Source organism: Mus caroli, unplaced genomic scaffold (genome assembly GCF_978045245.1).
Source record: "Mus caroli unplaced genomic scaffold, Mus_caroli_1 scaffold_2, whole genome shotgun sequence".
NCBI lineage: Eukaryota > Metazoa > Chordata > Mammalia > Rodentia > Muridae > Mus > Mus caroli.
The window spans coordinates 162,181,167-162,197,889 of NW_028227257.1; the positions used below are offsets into that span (position 1 = coordinate 162,181,167).

A 16,723-nucleotide genomic window follows, 5' to 3' on the forward strand; every position below is an offset into this window, starting at 1 on the left:
AATGAACAGACCAATACAGAACTTAAGAAAATAATTCCAAACTTATGTGTGAAAAGTTGAAAGACAAGATGTTATTTCCATGTGACCTGGTAAAAGAGAGCCAGAATAAAAAAAACACATGGACTGGCGCTGCAAAGATGGATCAGTGGTTAAGAGCACTGACTGCTCTTCCAGAGATCCTGAGTTCCAATTCCAGCAACCATATGGTGGCTCACAACCATCTGTAATGGGATCTGATGCCCTCTTCTGGTGTGACTGAAGACAGCAACAGTGTTCTCACATACATAAAATAAATAAATCTTAAAATTAAAAAAAAAAAGCAGCATAGACTGTTTTCCAGAGAGAGAGAGAGAGAGAGAGAGAGAGAGAGAGAGACAGACAGACACAGAGATAGACAGGAACAAAAACAGACATACAGAGAAAGACAGGGACCGGGCATGGGGGAGAGGGGGCAGGCATCAGAAATTCACAAAGGTGGGATATCTGAGAAGGAAGAAAGCAAGAAAGCTCCAGTGATTGTATCCCCACTGTGTTTAGGGAAAACTGAAGGAGCTTCCAGAATAAAAGATAAGTTAAATAGCCCTAGTGACTAGAGACCAGGAATTCTACCTCCAGGACCAGCCCACAGTCCTGACAAACCTCCAAAGGAGTTGTGGGTTTCAGTGAGAGGATGAGGTCCCAGAGGATAGGTCAGCAGTGAAGAGGAGGCCTGCTTTGTCACTCTGTGTGACTCACAGGGCAGAGGCCTCCTGCAATCTGGAGAGAGAACCTGTTTTTCAAAACTGAGCTGGAAAATGGGAACTGGTCACAAGACAGGAAGCCTGAATTTCATCTGCATGGCTGAAGGTAAGGGACAGCTTTGGGAGGCACTGATGGAGAGTGGCAAGGTCAAATGCTTAAAAGCTCAGAATGCAGATGAGGAGACATTCCATCAGCAACCAAGAATAACCTCGGAATGGAGAGGCCCAGCCTGATCTCAGAGAGAGCAGACTAGAGACTCAAGCCCAAGCAGGTCTCTTCTCAACCTCAGCTGCACCCCTCCGGCGGGGCCTTTAATAGGCTGGAGGCCTTGAAAGGACATAGTGACAAATCCTCTGCCTGTATCGCTGGCAGTGCTGTGCTTGCAGGAGGACCACATTTAGAGCTCTGTGGAGGGCAAGAGGAGTGTGAGGCTAAGCACAGCCAGCAGAGGCTCTTGGAACCCAGAGAAGGGGGGCTAGTAGTGTTGAGCCTCCTTTGGCAAAACTAGGCAGTTGTCCAATACAGGCTCCAAACCAGCATAAGCCATAGGAAAGACACATCTACAAGAACTATTGAAGGGACTGCTCCAAGCCTCCCTCCTTTCCTCCCTTCCTCCCTTCCTTCTTTCCTTTTGTCCCTTCCTTCCTTCCTTCCTTCCTTCCTTCCTTCCTTCCTTCCTTCCTTCCTTTTCTTCCTTCCCTCCCTCCTTTCCTTCCTTCCTTCCTTCCTTCCTTCCTTCCTTCCTTCCTTCCTCCCTCCCTCCCTTCCTTCCTTCCTTTCTTCTTTCCTTCCTTCCTTCCTCCCTCCCTTCCTTCCTTCCTTTTCTTCCTCCCTCCCTTCCTTCCTTCCTTCCTTCCTTCCTTCCTTCCTTCCTTCCTTCCTTCCTTCTTTCCTTCCATCCATCTTTTCCTTCTTTCCTCCCATCCCCACTCCTCCTTTCCTCTATCTTTTGGCTCTTTAGGATTCCTTTTGTCCCTCTTTTATTACATTTTTTTATCAGTGTTTTGACCTCATAGTATCTCCAAAATATATTTTATTTTTATTCTACTTTATGCATATGTTTAATTTTATTTACACCTTTTAATTATTATGTCATTATTTTCCCTTTATACCCCCTTTCCCTCCATTTTAAAAGACTCTACTGTACTTTTAGTAGTAACTGGCTGTTATTGAAAAAAAAACCCTCTGGTTTTTATTCTTTTTTCTATATTTATCTAAATTTGAATTTAAAATTTTTTATTACCAGGAAAACTTTTTTTCCCTTAAATCTTTCTTCTCTTCCTTTTTCTCTTCTCCACTCCTCCTCTATTTCTGCAATACATTCCCTCTTGCTTCTTCTCTATTTTCTTTTTTAACCGGTCTCTTTTTATCTGATTAATTTGTTAGTTCTACATTTATCCTGAATAATTTTAACTCCATAGCACATTCTACATAGGCTTTCCCTTAGCTGGGTTATGGTCATTTGTGATATATTCATGAGCCTTCACTGATTTCAAGTATGTTTCTGTTTTGTTCAGATTGATGTTGCTGCAATTATAATGGTTTCTGCAGTGGTTTGAATAAGAGTGGCCCCCATAGGCTCATAGATTCCAATGCCTCATCATCAGGGAGTGCTACTGTTTGAAAAGGATTAGGGGATGTGTGTGGCCTTGTTGGAGGAAGTGCATCACTGAAGGTGGGCTTTGGGGTTTCAGAAGCCCAAGTCATGCCCAGTGCCTTTCTCTCTTCCTGCTGCCTGCAGATCCAAATGTAGAACTCTCAGCTCCTTCTCCATGTCTGCCTACAGGCCGCCGTTCTCCTCCATGCTGACAATGGACTAAACCTCTGAAACTGTAAGCAAGCCCCAGTTAACTGCTTCCTTTTACAGGAGTTGCTGTGTTCCTGGTGTCTCTCACAGCAATGGAAAACTGGATAAGACAGTTTGTTCTCCTCTCACTGAGTAAACTGAACATAGAGCATATGAAAGCAGGCTGCTCAGTGAGAGAGTCACCAAATAAAACTAGGAGAGGGACCCACACCAGCAGAGGCACAAAAGGCACCATAGAAATCCATATGGCGCTAGCAGACTCCATCCAGGGGAAACAGAATACACACAATTTTGAAGCTTTCTCTAAAACAGATTATAGTCCAGGTTACAAAGGAAGTCTGAGCAAATAAAAACTACAAAAATCAAACTAAGTTCTTCTGCCTTATCAGATCATAGTGGAAAAAAAAACAAGAAATGAGTGTAAGAGAAACTACTGAGATGCTTGGAGACTGAACAAGACACTCCAGAATGGCCAATGAGTCATTGAAAAAAATCAGGGCAGACATTGTAAAGTTTCTAAAATCATGAAGAAGATAGTTGAAGATGGAAAGACCTCATATACCCATGGGCAGCCATAATTATTATAAAATTCTTACCAAAAGAAGATCTACAGATACAATGAAATCTCCATCAAAATTCCTGTTATAACCTCTATGTGACTAGAAAAAATTCCTAAAATGTATATAGAAGGATAAATGCCTTGTTTCCTCCATCTCTTTTTCTTTGTTATTGTTACATATAGGAATAAATAAATAAATACAAATAGATGAGTACAGTTAGTGTTGCTCATATGTGAACATTTTTACTGCTGACTGCTTGATACTGGATAACCAAGTGGAAGCTCGTCCCTGGGAAAGCTGATTGTCCCTTTCTTAGTCACTAATTGTCTATAGCTTATAATATAGAAGTGGGCCCTGGGAGATTTCTCCCTCCATCTTGGCCTGTGAACTGATCCTGTCATGGCTCAGGTCTTGAATAGGTAGTCATATTGGTGAGTTTGTGGATGCAGCTCCCCTGTCACAGCAGACACTTTAGCTCTCTGGCCTTTTTAGTCTTCCCTCCTCCCTCTGCTGTGACATCCCTTGAGGTTTAGGTGTTGAGACTGTGTTCTTGTCACATAGGTTGGGACATCTTACAGTAGGTTGTACTCTGCATTTGGGCCAGTGTGGCATTCTCTGTCTGCTGTAAAAATAGACTTTTTTTTGATGAGGGGAGAGAACTACACTTCTCTGTGGGTAGAATGATAGGTATTTAGAATGCAGTTAGAAATATCATTTGTGGGATTGCAAGCTGGTGCAGCTACTCTGGAAATCAGTGTGTAGAATCCTCAAAGAGCAAAAAATAAATCTGTTGTATAATCCAGCTATACCACTCCTTGGCACATGCTGCAAGGACTCATGACGACTCCACAGATACTTGCTCAGCCACTCTATACACAAGAGTTAGGACACAGAGACAACTTAAGTGTCCTTCAAGTGATGAGTGGATAATGAAAACTCGGTACATATACAATGGAGTACTATTCAACCATAAAGAAAAATGAAATTTCCAGATAAATGGATGGGACTTAGGGAACTCAGACTCAGAAAGGTGAATGCTGCATATTCTCTTTTAGCTGTGTATCTTAGCTCTGAGTCTTTAAATGTAAGGACAACTGGGCATACATGCAGAAACCAGGAAACTAAAGGAAGACTGGGACAACAGTGGCTGTCTTAGTTTCTATTCCTGTTGCTGTAATAAAATGCCCTGACAAAAGCAACTTAGGGGAAAATGAGTGTATTCTGGTTCATTGTTAAAGGCACAGTCCATGCTGGTAGGAAAGTCAGGAGGCAGGAGCTTGAAGCAGCTCCTCACATGGCAGTGTAGTCAACAAACAGGGAGCCAACAATGCAGGCACATTTGCTCAGCCCATGGGCTCTACCTCCTCCACTCCAGGACTCCTGCTGTCCCAGTTTGGGTTTTATTGCTGTGAAGAGACACCATGACTAGGGCAACTCTTATAAAGGACATATTTAATTGGGGCTGGCTTGCCCATTCAGAGGTTCAGTCCAGTATCATCGTGGTGAGAAGCATGGCAGTGCTCAGGCAGACCTGGTGCGAGAGAAGGAGCTGATCTATATCTTGATCTGAAGGCAGCAGATGGAGACTGTGTGCCACACTGGACATAACCTGAGCATGTAAGAGACCACAAAGCACATCCTCACAAGGCCACACTTTCTCCAACAGGCCACACCTCCTAATAGTGCCACTCCCTATGGGCCAAGCATCCAAACACATGAGTCTGTGGGGGCCATTCCTATTCAAACCACTACACTATGCAGGTCCATAGACCTGAGTTCAATCCCCAGTATAGAGTTTAAGAAGCTGGATACAGTGGCTCACATGTGTAAGCAGAGGCAGAAGAGCCACCCAGAGTGAGAGTCAGTTATCTTTGCATATGCAAAGTAGCAGAAAGCAAGAGAGACCTTCCCTCTGCAAGGAGGAAGGAGGAAACATACATGCAAGCATTTCTGTGTTGTGCTGAATTAGTCCTTTGAGATATACCCAGGAGGGCCCTACCTGGGTCACATGATAGTTTATTTATTTATTTATTTATTTAGGATCCACCACACTGAGTTCCACTGTGGCTGATCAAGTTTGTATTCCTACCAGCAGTGAAAATTTTGCAATTTTGATTTCTTTAAAAAATATTATATTATATTATATTATATTATATATTATATTATATTATATTATATTATATTATATTATATTATATGAATGTGCTTTCATTTTAATGTGTGGTATGGGGACATGGGCTGCTTCAGATTGTCCATGGCAGCTGCCTATCATTCATCTCGGGCTCTAGCAGGGGTGTGATTTTTTGCCTGCTGCAGAGAGTTTCTGTGATTTTGTGACCTTTGAGGTCATATATGCTCAGTCTACACCCAGTGTGGCACAGCCTTCTGCTGCTGCCTCTGGATCCAGATGTAGAACTCTGAGGTGCTTCTCCAGTGCCGTGTCTGCCTGCACACTGCCATGCTTCCCACAATAATGATAGTAGACTAAATCTCTGAAACTGTAAGCTAGCCCCAATTAAATATTGTTTTTTGTAAGTGTTATCATGGTCTCGGTGTCTCTTCACAGCAATAAAACAAAAGTGAAGCCATCTTGCTGATCTGCAGGTTAATTTTGAAGGAAAACTGTAAAGTGCCCAATGGAGAACCTTTCTGGGTTATCTGTTATGAATTGAACAGAATGAGAAGCAGACGAGGCATTTTCTAGATTGAACAGATTGTTGAAGTTGGGAAATTTACTTTAATTGATCTGTTCCTTAAGAATAGAAGTGAAGGGGCCTGGCCAACTTCTGGACCCTGGCTTGGAGCAGCTGCGTGGGTCCCCTGGGTCACCTGCTTTGCCACCTCCTATCGTGGTCCTGAGAGCCAATGACAGACTTTTGGGATCCATGAAGTGCATTGTAACTAAAGGTATAGGGGGTGCTTTACCTCCATGTGCATGAGTGTACCATGCTAATGCCTGCTGTCCTCGAAGGCTATCGGATCCCCCAGAACTGCAGCTATGGACTCTACTGATCCCCCAGAACTGCAGCTATGGACTCTACTGAGCTCCCAGTTGGGTTCTGGTGTGGAGTTTGTGTCCTCTGAAAGAACAAGGACAGTTTAACTCTGGAGACACATCCCCAGATTTCTCAGCCACCGATGTTTAGACAAACCTCAATCAAATGACTCTTCAGGAGTTGGTGCTTTGGGCTGCCTCCGTCTATATGAATAGAACAGCTGTATGTTTTGACAAAGGTGACCACCAGCCTCCAGTGTGCTATACTTACAAGGCTCTGTTGAGCAAGGCTTCAGAATTATCCGGTTTTCTGCTAGCACACTGTGACTTTGGAGGAAATTCGGGAAATTGGTCTCTACTGTCAAACTGGGATAAACTTACCCTCCTGGATTTTAGGGAGTCTTCAGGTCCCCACAGCTTATGTGCCCATTGATCCAGATTTCCCACCATCATTATCAGCCCACTTTATGAAAAAAAAAATGTGACCTAAAATATGTTCTCATTGAAAAATGGAAGGTTAGCCGGGCATTGGTGGTGCACACCTTTAATCCCAGCACTCGGGAGGCAGAGGCAGGCAGAGTTCTAGGCCAGCCTGGTCTACAGAGTAAGTTCCAGGACAGCCAGGGCTATAAAGAGAAACCCTGTCTCAAAAAACAAAAACAAAAAACAAAAAAGAAATAAAAATGGCAGGTTAATAAATTCAAATCTTCACATGGAACATTTTTGAGCTATGATGCAGTTTCCGTGGGACAGACACAAGGACCTGGTATTCTTCAGTCTGTGTTGGGAAGATGGTGAGGTGAGCTCAGTGCTGAGTAACAGAACAGATCAGTACAAGGTAAAGAATAGAGAAGACAGAGTGAGTGGTGAGAACAGGATCCCAGAGAAGGAGCATGTGGACATGCAACATGAGGGTTGCTTGGCTTATGTCCTCCATACCTCAGGGACCATAGGGACACCGAAGACTGTCAGAGTGCCTCATGCATGCGTACTACCTAATATCCAGCACTTCCGGTCACTTTTTGACATCATTCGAGAAGACGTTTTGTTTCTGGCTTCTCCTCTGACCTTCTATCCATCTGTTGTGGAGATATTTGTTTCTCTGTCCAGTGGGACCTGCCTGCTTATTGTGCCAACTTCTGTCAAAGTGCTCCCATCAAAATTAGCTGACAATCTCTTTTCCCACCACAGAGTGACTGTTTTACAGGCAACACCAACATTGCTAAGAAAATTTGGATCTGAGCTCATCAAGTCCACTGTCTTGTCAGCACATACTTCTCTAAGAGTCCTAGCCCTCGGTGGGGAAGCTTTCCGCTTGCTGACCATCCTCCAAAGCTGGTGAAGCAAAGGCAACAGAACGCAAATATTTAATGTCTATGGTATCACAGAGGTATCCAGTTGGGCCACTTTTTACAGGATCCCAGAGGAGATTCTTAATTCTACTGTGAAACATGTAGCTGGGGTCTCCACTACTTGGAACGGTGGTTGAAGTGAGAGACAAAAAATGGTTCTCCAATTATCAAAGGCACTGGCCAAGTATTTTTAGGTGGGAAGAACAGAGTATGTTTTCTTGATAATGAAATGACAGTGCCCCCTTGGCACTATCCGAGCCACAGGAGACTTTGTGACTGTGAAAGATGGAGAGATATTTTTCTTGTGAAGAAAGGACAGCCAGATCAAGCACCATGGCAAACGTCTTTTCTTCTTCTTCTTCTTCTTCTTCTTCTTCTTCTTCTTCTTCTTCTTCTTCTTCTTCTTCTTCTTCTTCTTCTCCTTCTCCTTCTCCTTCTCCTTCTCCTTCTCCTTCTCCTTCTCCTTCTCCTTCTCCTTCTCCTCCTCCTCCTCTTCTTCTTCTTCTCCTTCTCCTTTTTCTTCTCCTTCTCCTTCTCCTTCTCCTTCTCCTTCTCCTTCTCCTTCTCCTTCTCCTTCTCCTTCTCCTTCTCCTTCTCCTTCTCCTTCTCCTTCTCCTTCTTCTTCTTCTTCTTCTTCTTCTTCTTCTTCTTCTTCTTCTTCTTCTTCTTCTCCTTCTCTCCTCCTCCTCCTCCTTCTTCTTCGGCCTTTTTTATTAGCATTTTCTTCATTTCCATTTCAAATGCTTTCCCCAAAGCCCCCTATACACTTCCCCCACCCTGCTCTCCAATCCACTCTCTCCTGCTTCCTGGCCCTGGTATTCCCCTGTATTGGGGCATATTATCTTCGCAATATCAAGGGCCTCTCCTCCCATTAATGGCTAACTAGGCCATCCTCTGCTACATATGCAACTAGAGACACAGCTCTGGGGAAGGGGGTACTGGTTAGTTCATATTGTTGTTCCTCCTATAGGGTTGCAGACCCCTTTAGCTCCTTGGGTACTTCCTCTAGCTCCTTCATTAGGGGCCCTGTGTTCCATCCAATAGATGACTGTGAGCATCCACTTCTGTATTTGCCAGGCATTGGCATAGCCTCACAAGAGAGAGCTATGTCAGGGTCCTGTCAGCAAAATCTTTCTGTCATATGCGATAGTGTCTGGGTTTGGTGGCTGATTATGGGATGGATCCCTGGGTGGGGCAGTCTCTGAATGGTCCATCCTTTTGGCTCAGTTCCGAACTTTGTCTCTGTAACTCTTTCCATGGGTATTTTGTTCCCCATTCTAAGAAGGACTGAAGTGTCCACACTTTGGTCTTCCTTCTTCTTGAGTTTTATGTGTTTCATGGCAAACGTCTTAACATTGCACTTGTACAACGGGTAGCTGAAGAATTTTACCAGGTGGAGCCCTATGCAGTTACTTGTTATAATCAGGAAAAATTCATTCTCTTCATGGTATCCAAAGTTGATTTAGTGAAGGACTGCAACTTTAAAGACTTGCAGAAACACCTTTTAGCACACGCCCCGCTTGGTGACGTGGTGCGATTGATAGATAACCTTCCCTTTACATGCCATGGCCATTTTAATGGATTAATTTATGTTCTAAAAAGTAATAGTGGAGGAAAATATAGGACATTTACTACGGAAGATGCTGTCAAAAGCTTGCCAGCTGTGGATCCAACCGCTCGATTCATTATGTTGGCTCTTATGACAAGCATGCATATGCTTTAGACATTTATGAAAAGGACCATGTCTGGAAGCTAAAATGTGAAGGAGCTCTCTTTTCTTCTCTGTGTCTGAGCCTGATTCCACACCGCCTGTACTGTGCTATGCTGGCAAGACTCTTACTGGCTGTAAATCCTGCTGCTGGGAGCACGGTGTGGAAGCACCCCTGTGGAAAGCCACTTCTCTCTTCCCCACAGTGCTACCAGCACTACGTTTGCATCGGCTGTGTGGAGCGCAGTTTGTTCTGCTTCACACACTCAGGAGCGCAGGTCTGGCGCTTTCCTGCTGAAGGTCCAATCTTTTCCTCCCCATGTGTCTCAGGACCAGAACAAGAAATATTTTTGTGTTCCCATGATTGCTTTATCTACTGCTGTAGCGTGGAAGGTCACCTCCGGTGGAAATTTGAGACTACAGCCAGGGTGTACGCAAGGCCTTTACTTTCCATATCCACTTGGGGGAAGTGGACCTGCTCAGCAATATTCTTTGAGGGCAAGCTCAATATTTCTTGTCAGCAGTTCATTCTGGTACTCAACACTAAATGCAAATCATCAGCTTCAGTGCTCTCAGCAGGCAGACACCATGCATGAACCAGCAGCTGTAGTTCAATCCTGAGGAAACTACAAGGCTCACCAACCAGCCTGAGGCACAGAAGTGGCAAGAAGCTTTGAGAACCTCACAAGCAGTTCTTTGTGGTGGTGTTACCACAAGCGCAAGGGGAGCCAATGCATGCATGTCGTTATCGCAGAATAGTGAGGCAGAGCAAAGAAACCAATGCTCTCACCCCCACTGTCGACGGTCACATTTGTATTCCTTCATCATGTGTCTCAAGTGGAAACTCAAGGCTTCTCTGGAAAGTCAGTTGTGTTGGATGGTGTTTGGCTGGGGCAAACATGTGAAGGAACATGATGCTAAGCAGACACAGGTGAAAGGATGTGCAAGCACACGAAGGAACATGTGATGGAGGATTCTTCACTGACAGCACACATGTATTGCTCTGCCTTACATTAAGTAATTGAGCTCCATATGCTGGGACTTCATAGAGAGAAACACACCAAAAAATTTCTGGTGACGTGCTGGCAGCTTCTTGCTGCTTCTGTATACTCTGACTGATTGGCAGAGTGATGTCAGCTGAGACAGACTTACCTGCTGAGGCAAGGTCTGTGGAAGGCACATGATATTTGGCAGGTATAAACAGAACCCAGAAGGCAGTGATGGAGGCTTGCTTTCGTAGCTGGCTTTGCAAAGCTTCTTGGTCTCCAGTCTTCTCTGATTTCACTTTGTGGCAATGAACTTCCCCTGGCATCCCTGGTGGTCCTGGTCCCTCCTGCTGACTTGTGTTGATTTGGCTGAAGCCTGGCTGTTCCTGCTAGGTGGTGCCACTACTGCTTCTATCCAGACATGACCAAACTGGACTGCTGGTGTATCTGTGAAGTGTTTGCTAGCGGGTGGAGCCGCTGCTGCCTGCTGACCTGTGAATTGAACTGCTGGTTTCCACGACAGATGAGAGTTGCTCCAAAGAACCTTTCTAAAGAGGTCCAATCCACCTCTCCAGCCCCCACATCCGTTCTCTTCTACTACCTCTGATGAATGGTGGACTAGAAGGGAAGTTAAAGCGCTTAAGCAACATCATTAAAAGTAGGATTTGAAAATATTAAAGTTAGCCGGGCGTGGTGGCGCACGCCTTTAATCCCAGCACTCAGGAGGCAGAGGCAGGTGGATTTCTGAGTTCGAGGCCAGCCTGGTCTACAAAGTGAGTTCCAGGACAGCCAGGGCTATCAGAGAAACCCTGTCTCGAAAAACCAAAAAAAAAAAAAAAGAAAAGAAAATATTAAAGTTATACACATCCTTTCACTGTTTGCTATATCAAAACATCCCTTCACCTCTGTCTGCTCTAGGAAAACATCCTTTCATGGGTCTGCTTTAACAAGACTTCCTTTCATCTGTGTGACCCAGCAAAACATCATTTGACACAACTGACTTTCCAAAGGAACTAGAATTTCCCACCTAACTAGGGAGGCAGGGCAGGAAGATCTCTGTGAGTTCAAGGCCAGTCTGGTCTACAAAGCAAGTGCAGGACAGCCAGGGCTGGCTCCACTGAGAAACCCTGAGGTATGGTGTGATGGCACATACAACCTAGTACTTGGGAGGCAGAGGCAGGTGGATCTCTATGACTTTGAGGCCAGCCTGGTCTACACAACAAAGTTAGCCAGGACTATAGTGAGACCCTGTCTTTAAAAAAAGAAGAAGAAGAAGAAGAAGTGATAGTAAAATACCAAGTTGAGTACACCTAAGGGTTTTAATAAGAAATGAGAAACAACACTAAGCTGCCAAAGGACCCCTGTCTGTCTCCTTAAGCAAGGCTTTAATAGAGAACCACACAGAACTATTGACACGTTTCACTCAGACCACACCACCAAAGAACTTGATACAAAATGTCTACTTTACATTATTTATTTATTTTATAAAGCGGATTTCTGAGTTTGAGACCAGCCTGGGCTACAAAGTGAGTTCCAGGACAGCCAGGGCTACACAGAGAAACCCTGTCTCAAAAACAAACAAACAAAAAAAGATAAATTTAAGATTCTGTTGACACCTGTCAATTCTGTGGAACCCCGTCCTGTGGATAGGAGACAAGGCAGGAGCTGACAGGCCGTTAGCCTAAGCTGGAGTCAGAGTCTGATGCTCTCAGCTGGAGCTCCTGTTCTGCACTCCTATGCTGGATGCATACACATGCTTCCTTGGCCGCTTTCCCTGTGCCCATCTGCTGGCATGGCTGGCTGCCCATCTACAAGTTTGGACTCCTGCCTCAGTGTGTAGGTGCCAGAAGAGTAACAGTTTACTCCAGCAACCTGGGCAGTCGTGACGGTGTGTTCTCGGCCTTTCGTCCAGACACGAGTCAGCAGAACTTGGGCACCTTTATCATAGTGCAACCATGTTTCACCAGATGCTCTCTACAGAGAAAATCAAAAAGGCAGTAGTGGGGAGAAGATGGAAGGTACCCCGGATTTAAGTAGAACGATTTCGCTGAAGCAGCCGTGAAGAAAAGCATTGTCAGGAGCCCTGACTGCGAGGATGTCCCACCTTAATAGACAACTGTGCCACAAAAGGCAGCACAGGGAGAGTCAAAGGGATGAAGTGTGTTTCCAGAAGAAAAAAAAAATTGGGGTGAGGGTGGGAAGGGCTTTGGGGGATTAAATCCAGAGCACTGTGCAGGTGCTTTACTTGTGAGCTAGGTGTGCCCAGAGCCCCTGGCGCTTCTTCATAGAGGTCTTGGGAGAATAAGGTTTTCTGGGATTTAGAGAAACTAAGAGCTCACTGAGAGTGAGCAAATAACCAAGATAAAAGTGTGTTCTACAGAATCTGCTTCTAGCCCAGTTACTAACATAAGATCCTTGAACATAGAAATTATCTACTTCCTAGATTTCATTAAACCTACAAAATGGTAGGGGTGAGTAACAGCGTGCAAGGCAAATGGGTTTCCGTTTGGTTTGTCTTGAGCCAGAGTCTCATTATATTGCTCAGGCTGACCCTACATCTCTGGACTCAAGCTACCATTGCAACCCCAGGCTCCCAGGTATCTGGGAGCAGAGACCCGCTCCACAGGCAGCTCAAGCATGAGGTTTCACACTTCTGGAAAAGACAGCTTAAGGTCAAATTTCTCTGATGCTTCAAATGCAGGAGAAGGGTTTCAAATGCAGAAGTAGAATCGCACATTTCAGAAGGACGAACAAGATCTTATAGTCAGATGATTGATTTTCCGGTTCGGAAGAAAATAAGTTACGAAGCTCTTTACTCATCAATCTTGCAGGACTCCCGGAAGATGAATAAGGTGTCTTTCTTTCGGAAGGACAAAGGGTGAATACGAGCATCTGTGAAAACCACGACCCATTAGAGTAACCTGTGCATCTTTAAAAAGTATTTAAACAACGATGGCTAGCAAGACCTAGAGGTGCGATTTCTTCTCCCCTCCCCCTCATCTCCCCCTGCCCTTCCACTCCCCTCTCTCTCCCCACTTCTTCCAGAGTCTCACATATCCCAGGCTGGCCTTGAACTATTTAGCTGAAGATGACCTTGAACTTCTGACTCTCCTGCCTCTGCCTCCTACGTGCTGGGGTTGCAGGGGTGCCCCAGCATGCCTAGTTCATGCAGTGCAGAGAATGGAACTCAGAAGAGGCCGGGCAAGCATCTATTCATTGAGCTTGCCCTCAGCCATGATGTTAGCTTATTGTCTGCCAACTGATATGAATTGTCTTTACTGCTGTTACTACTCTGACGAGTCAGAACAAAAAATAAATAAATAAATAAAGTTATCGTGTTACCTTAAGCAATGAAATAGTGTGTGTGTAGCGCTCATCCTATCCTAGAATCTGCCAAACACTACAAGGGATTGAAACCCATTCAGTAGATTTAGTCTTTATCAAAAGAAGTTTATAATAAATGCTGTCATGACTTAGATATTAGGAAAAAAAATCAGTTTTCTGAACTTGATTCACCAGTTGTTAGTTATGGAACCTCAGACAGGAGCTGAATTGTATGAGACACAGGAGCTAAAGTATTTATCCAGCATATGTGAGACTGTTACTCTGAGAATGTAGTGGGGGAGGAAGGGAGGGAAGGAGGGGAGGAAGGGAAAAGGAAGGAAGAAAGGAAGGAAGGAAGGAAGGAAGGAAGGAAGGAAGGAAGGAAGGAAGGGAGGGAGGAAGGCAGGCAGGCAGGCAACATGGTTCAGTAGGTGAAGGTGCCTGCCACCAAGCATGACCTGTGTTTGATCCCTGGAGCCCACATGGTAGGAGAGAACAAACTCCCTTATGTTGTTCTGAGGTTGCCACACATATCCCATGGCTAAAATGTCCCCATATTTGTACCCACAAATAAATAAATAAATAGATAAATAAATAAGTGTAATTTTAACCCTTTTTGAGAAAGAATAGAACACATAAAAATTTTTAAGTAAATCATTTATTCTCTTTGAATCTTACTTTTCTTTGAAGTGGAGTGGCAGTGCTTGCTTGTCCTAGTATCCTTAATGTGATTAGTCCTGTAAACGACTTGACAACATAAAAGCTCTCTGTGAATTATATAGTACTGTTTAAAAAAAAAACTAGGAAGCATTTTTATATCTCTAGAAAAAGCCACCATTATATAACATTTCTGGGAATGTACAATGCTGGAAAGTAACTTTTCATGAACATTTTTTCATTCAGTCTGGGGATGAAACCAAGGGCCTTTTACATGTTATGTAACCTTTCTTTTAAAAAAAATTATTTTACTTCAACGATGTGTATCTGTGTTTGTAAGTCTGGGTGTGTGCATATGAGTATAGGCATATAGTTTTGTTTGTTTTTTGTTTTTTTCGAGACAGGGTTTCTCTGTGTAGCCCTGGCTGTCCTGAAACTCACTCTGTAGACCAGGCTGGCCTCGAACTCAGAAATCCACCTGCCTCTGCCTCCCGAGTGCTGGGATTAAAGGTGTGCACCACCACGCCCGGCTAGGCATATACTTTTAATCCCAGCACTGGGGAGGTCGAGACAGAAGGATTTGGGTGGCTCACTTGTCACCCTAACAAAAACCTCCAGGCCAATAAAGGACCCTATCATAAAGAAATCAGATGACACTGCTGAGGATGGCGCCTGAGGTTGGCCTCTGGCCTCTGAGTTTATATATACACATAAGCGCACACATGCACACACTTACATATGTACATATAGAAAGATAGATGAGTAAATAATTTTTAAAGGAAGATCAACCATCACAGGACCCCTTTATGTAAAGTCTACTATGTAGCATTCCTAGCTTAGAACGACACTAGTCACAGAGAAAGTAAATGCCTTCCCATAGTTTACACAACTAGGAAGTGCAACAGCTAGGGTTTGCACTTATGATTCAGCATATGGTCTCTCTCAAAAGCCAATTAAACTCAGTGAGTATATTCTGAATGCCAAGGTGCAGGTACCATGTGGGATGCTAGGGTGCAGGGAGGAGTTGGGCACAGCGGCTGCTCTTGAGCAGCCTCTCCTTCTGGAGAGCATGCGTGCTCACTGCACTGTCCATGTGCTAATCAGAAACCATCAGTGTTCACTGGCTCATTCAACATGTATCTATTGGGTACGCACTATGCTGTCTGGGGATGAAACCAAGGGCCTAAATGAGTACGTGAACAAAAGCTACAAAGCTCCCAGCTTTCATATACCTTACATGCCAGTAAGGGAAGAAAGACAGACAGATAAATAAAATATACATCAGAAGGTAAGACATGCTTGGGCCCATGCCTGGGTCATACAGCTGTAATCTCAGCACAAGGGAGGATATTAAGTTAGAAGTCAGTATTAGTTATGTACTGAGAACTTGTCATAAAAAAAGGTGCTCCTTTGGAAGGTGCTGAGAACAGGAGGCAGTAGGGAGGAGCTGGGGGAAGTGGCCACTGAGAGTCAGTCCTGAGCTGCCTGCTCCCTGGCCCCTTCCCATTCCTTAACTTTGCTTTCCATCTACTGTAAAGTGAACAACTCCCTCTCTCACACGTACTCCCACCACCATTGAAGCCCGTGGAGCCAGTTTGCGTGGACCGAGACTTCTGAAGACATAGCCAAAAGAGATCTCGTTTATATCAGACATTCTCTCATTGTGACAAGAAAAGCTAATGAACACAGTGAGCACTATGATTTTTCAAAAGTTAGTCCAGGGACAGGAAGATGGCTTGGTTGGTAAAAGTGGTAATACTGGCTAGTTTTACGACAACTTGACACAGGCTAGAGTCATCAGAGAGGAGGGAGCCTTGATAGAGAAATCTTCTCCATAAGATCAGGCTGTGACAAAGAATAAACAGGCTGAGAAAGAAATTAGGGAAACAACACCCTTCTCAATAGTCACAAATAATATAAAATATCTTGGCGTGACTCTAACTAAGGAAGTGAAAGATCTGTATAATAAAAACTTCAAGTCTCTGAAGAAAGAAATTATAGAAGATCTCAGAAGATGGAAAGATCTCCCATGCTCATGGATTGGCAGGATCAACATTGTAAAAATGGCTATCTTGCCAAAAGCAATCTACAGATTCAATGCAATCCCCATCAAAATTCCAACTCAATTCTTCAACGAATTAGAAAGTGCAATCTGCAAATTCATCTGGAATAACAAAAAACCTAGGATAGCAAAAACTCTTCTCAAGGATAAAAGAACCTCTGGTGGAATCACCATGCCAGACGTAAAGCTCTACTACAGAGCAATTGTGATAAAAACTGCATGGTACTGGTATAGTGACAGACAAATAGACCAATGGAATAGAATTGAAGACCCAGAAATGAACCCACACACCTACGGTCACTTGATCTTCGACAAGGGAGCTAAAAACATCCAGTGGAAGAAAGACAGCATTTTCAACAAATGGTGCTGGCACAACTGGTTGTTAACATGTAGAAGAATGCGAATTGATCCATTCCTATCTCCTTGTACTAAGGTCAAGTCTAAGTGGATCAAGGAACTTCACATAAAACCAGAGACACTGAAACTTATAGAGGAGAAAGTGGGGAAAAGCCTTGAAGATATGGGCACAGG

The 16,723-nt window shown here is 44.1% G+C and overlaps 1 protein-coding gene and 1 pseudogene across 4 annotated transcripts in view; one reads left to right on the plus strand and one right to left on the minus strand.

Moving 5' to 3' along the window:
- The first annotated feature begins 6,269 nt into the window (after positions 1 to 6,269).
- On the plus strand, positions 6,270 to 9,759 carry LOC110289793 (beta-alanine-activating enzyme-like; annotated as a pseudogene).
- Positions 9,760 to 11,644: 1,885 nt separating this feature from the next.
- The window catches only part of LOC147005964 (uncharacterized), a 34,334-nt gene continuing 29,255 nt past the window's right edge, over positions 11,645 to 16,723 (minus strand). For all 4 annotated transcript variants that reach the window (XR_015046562.1, XR_015046563.1, XM_085835153.1 and 1 more), the window contains one exon: positions 11,645 to 13,041. Coding sequence is in view for 2 of the 4 variants with exons in the window: in XM_085835153.1 (XP_085691279.1) it covers positions 12,969 to 13,041 (73 nt within the window). In the remaining 2 variants the exon portion in view is untranslated. The remainder of the gene's footprint in view (positions 13,042 to 16,723) is intronic.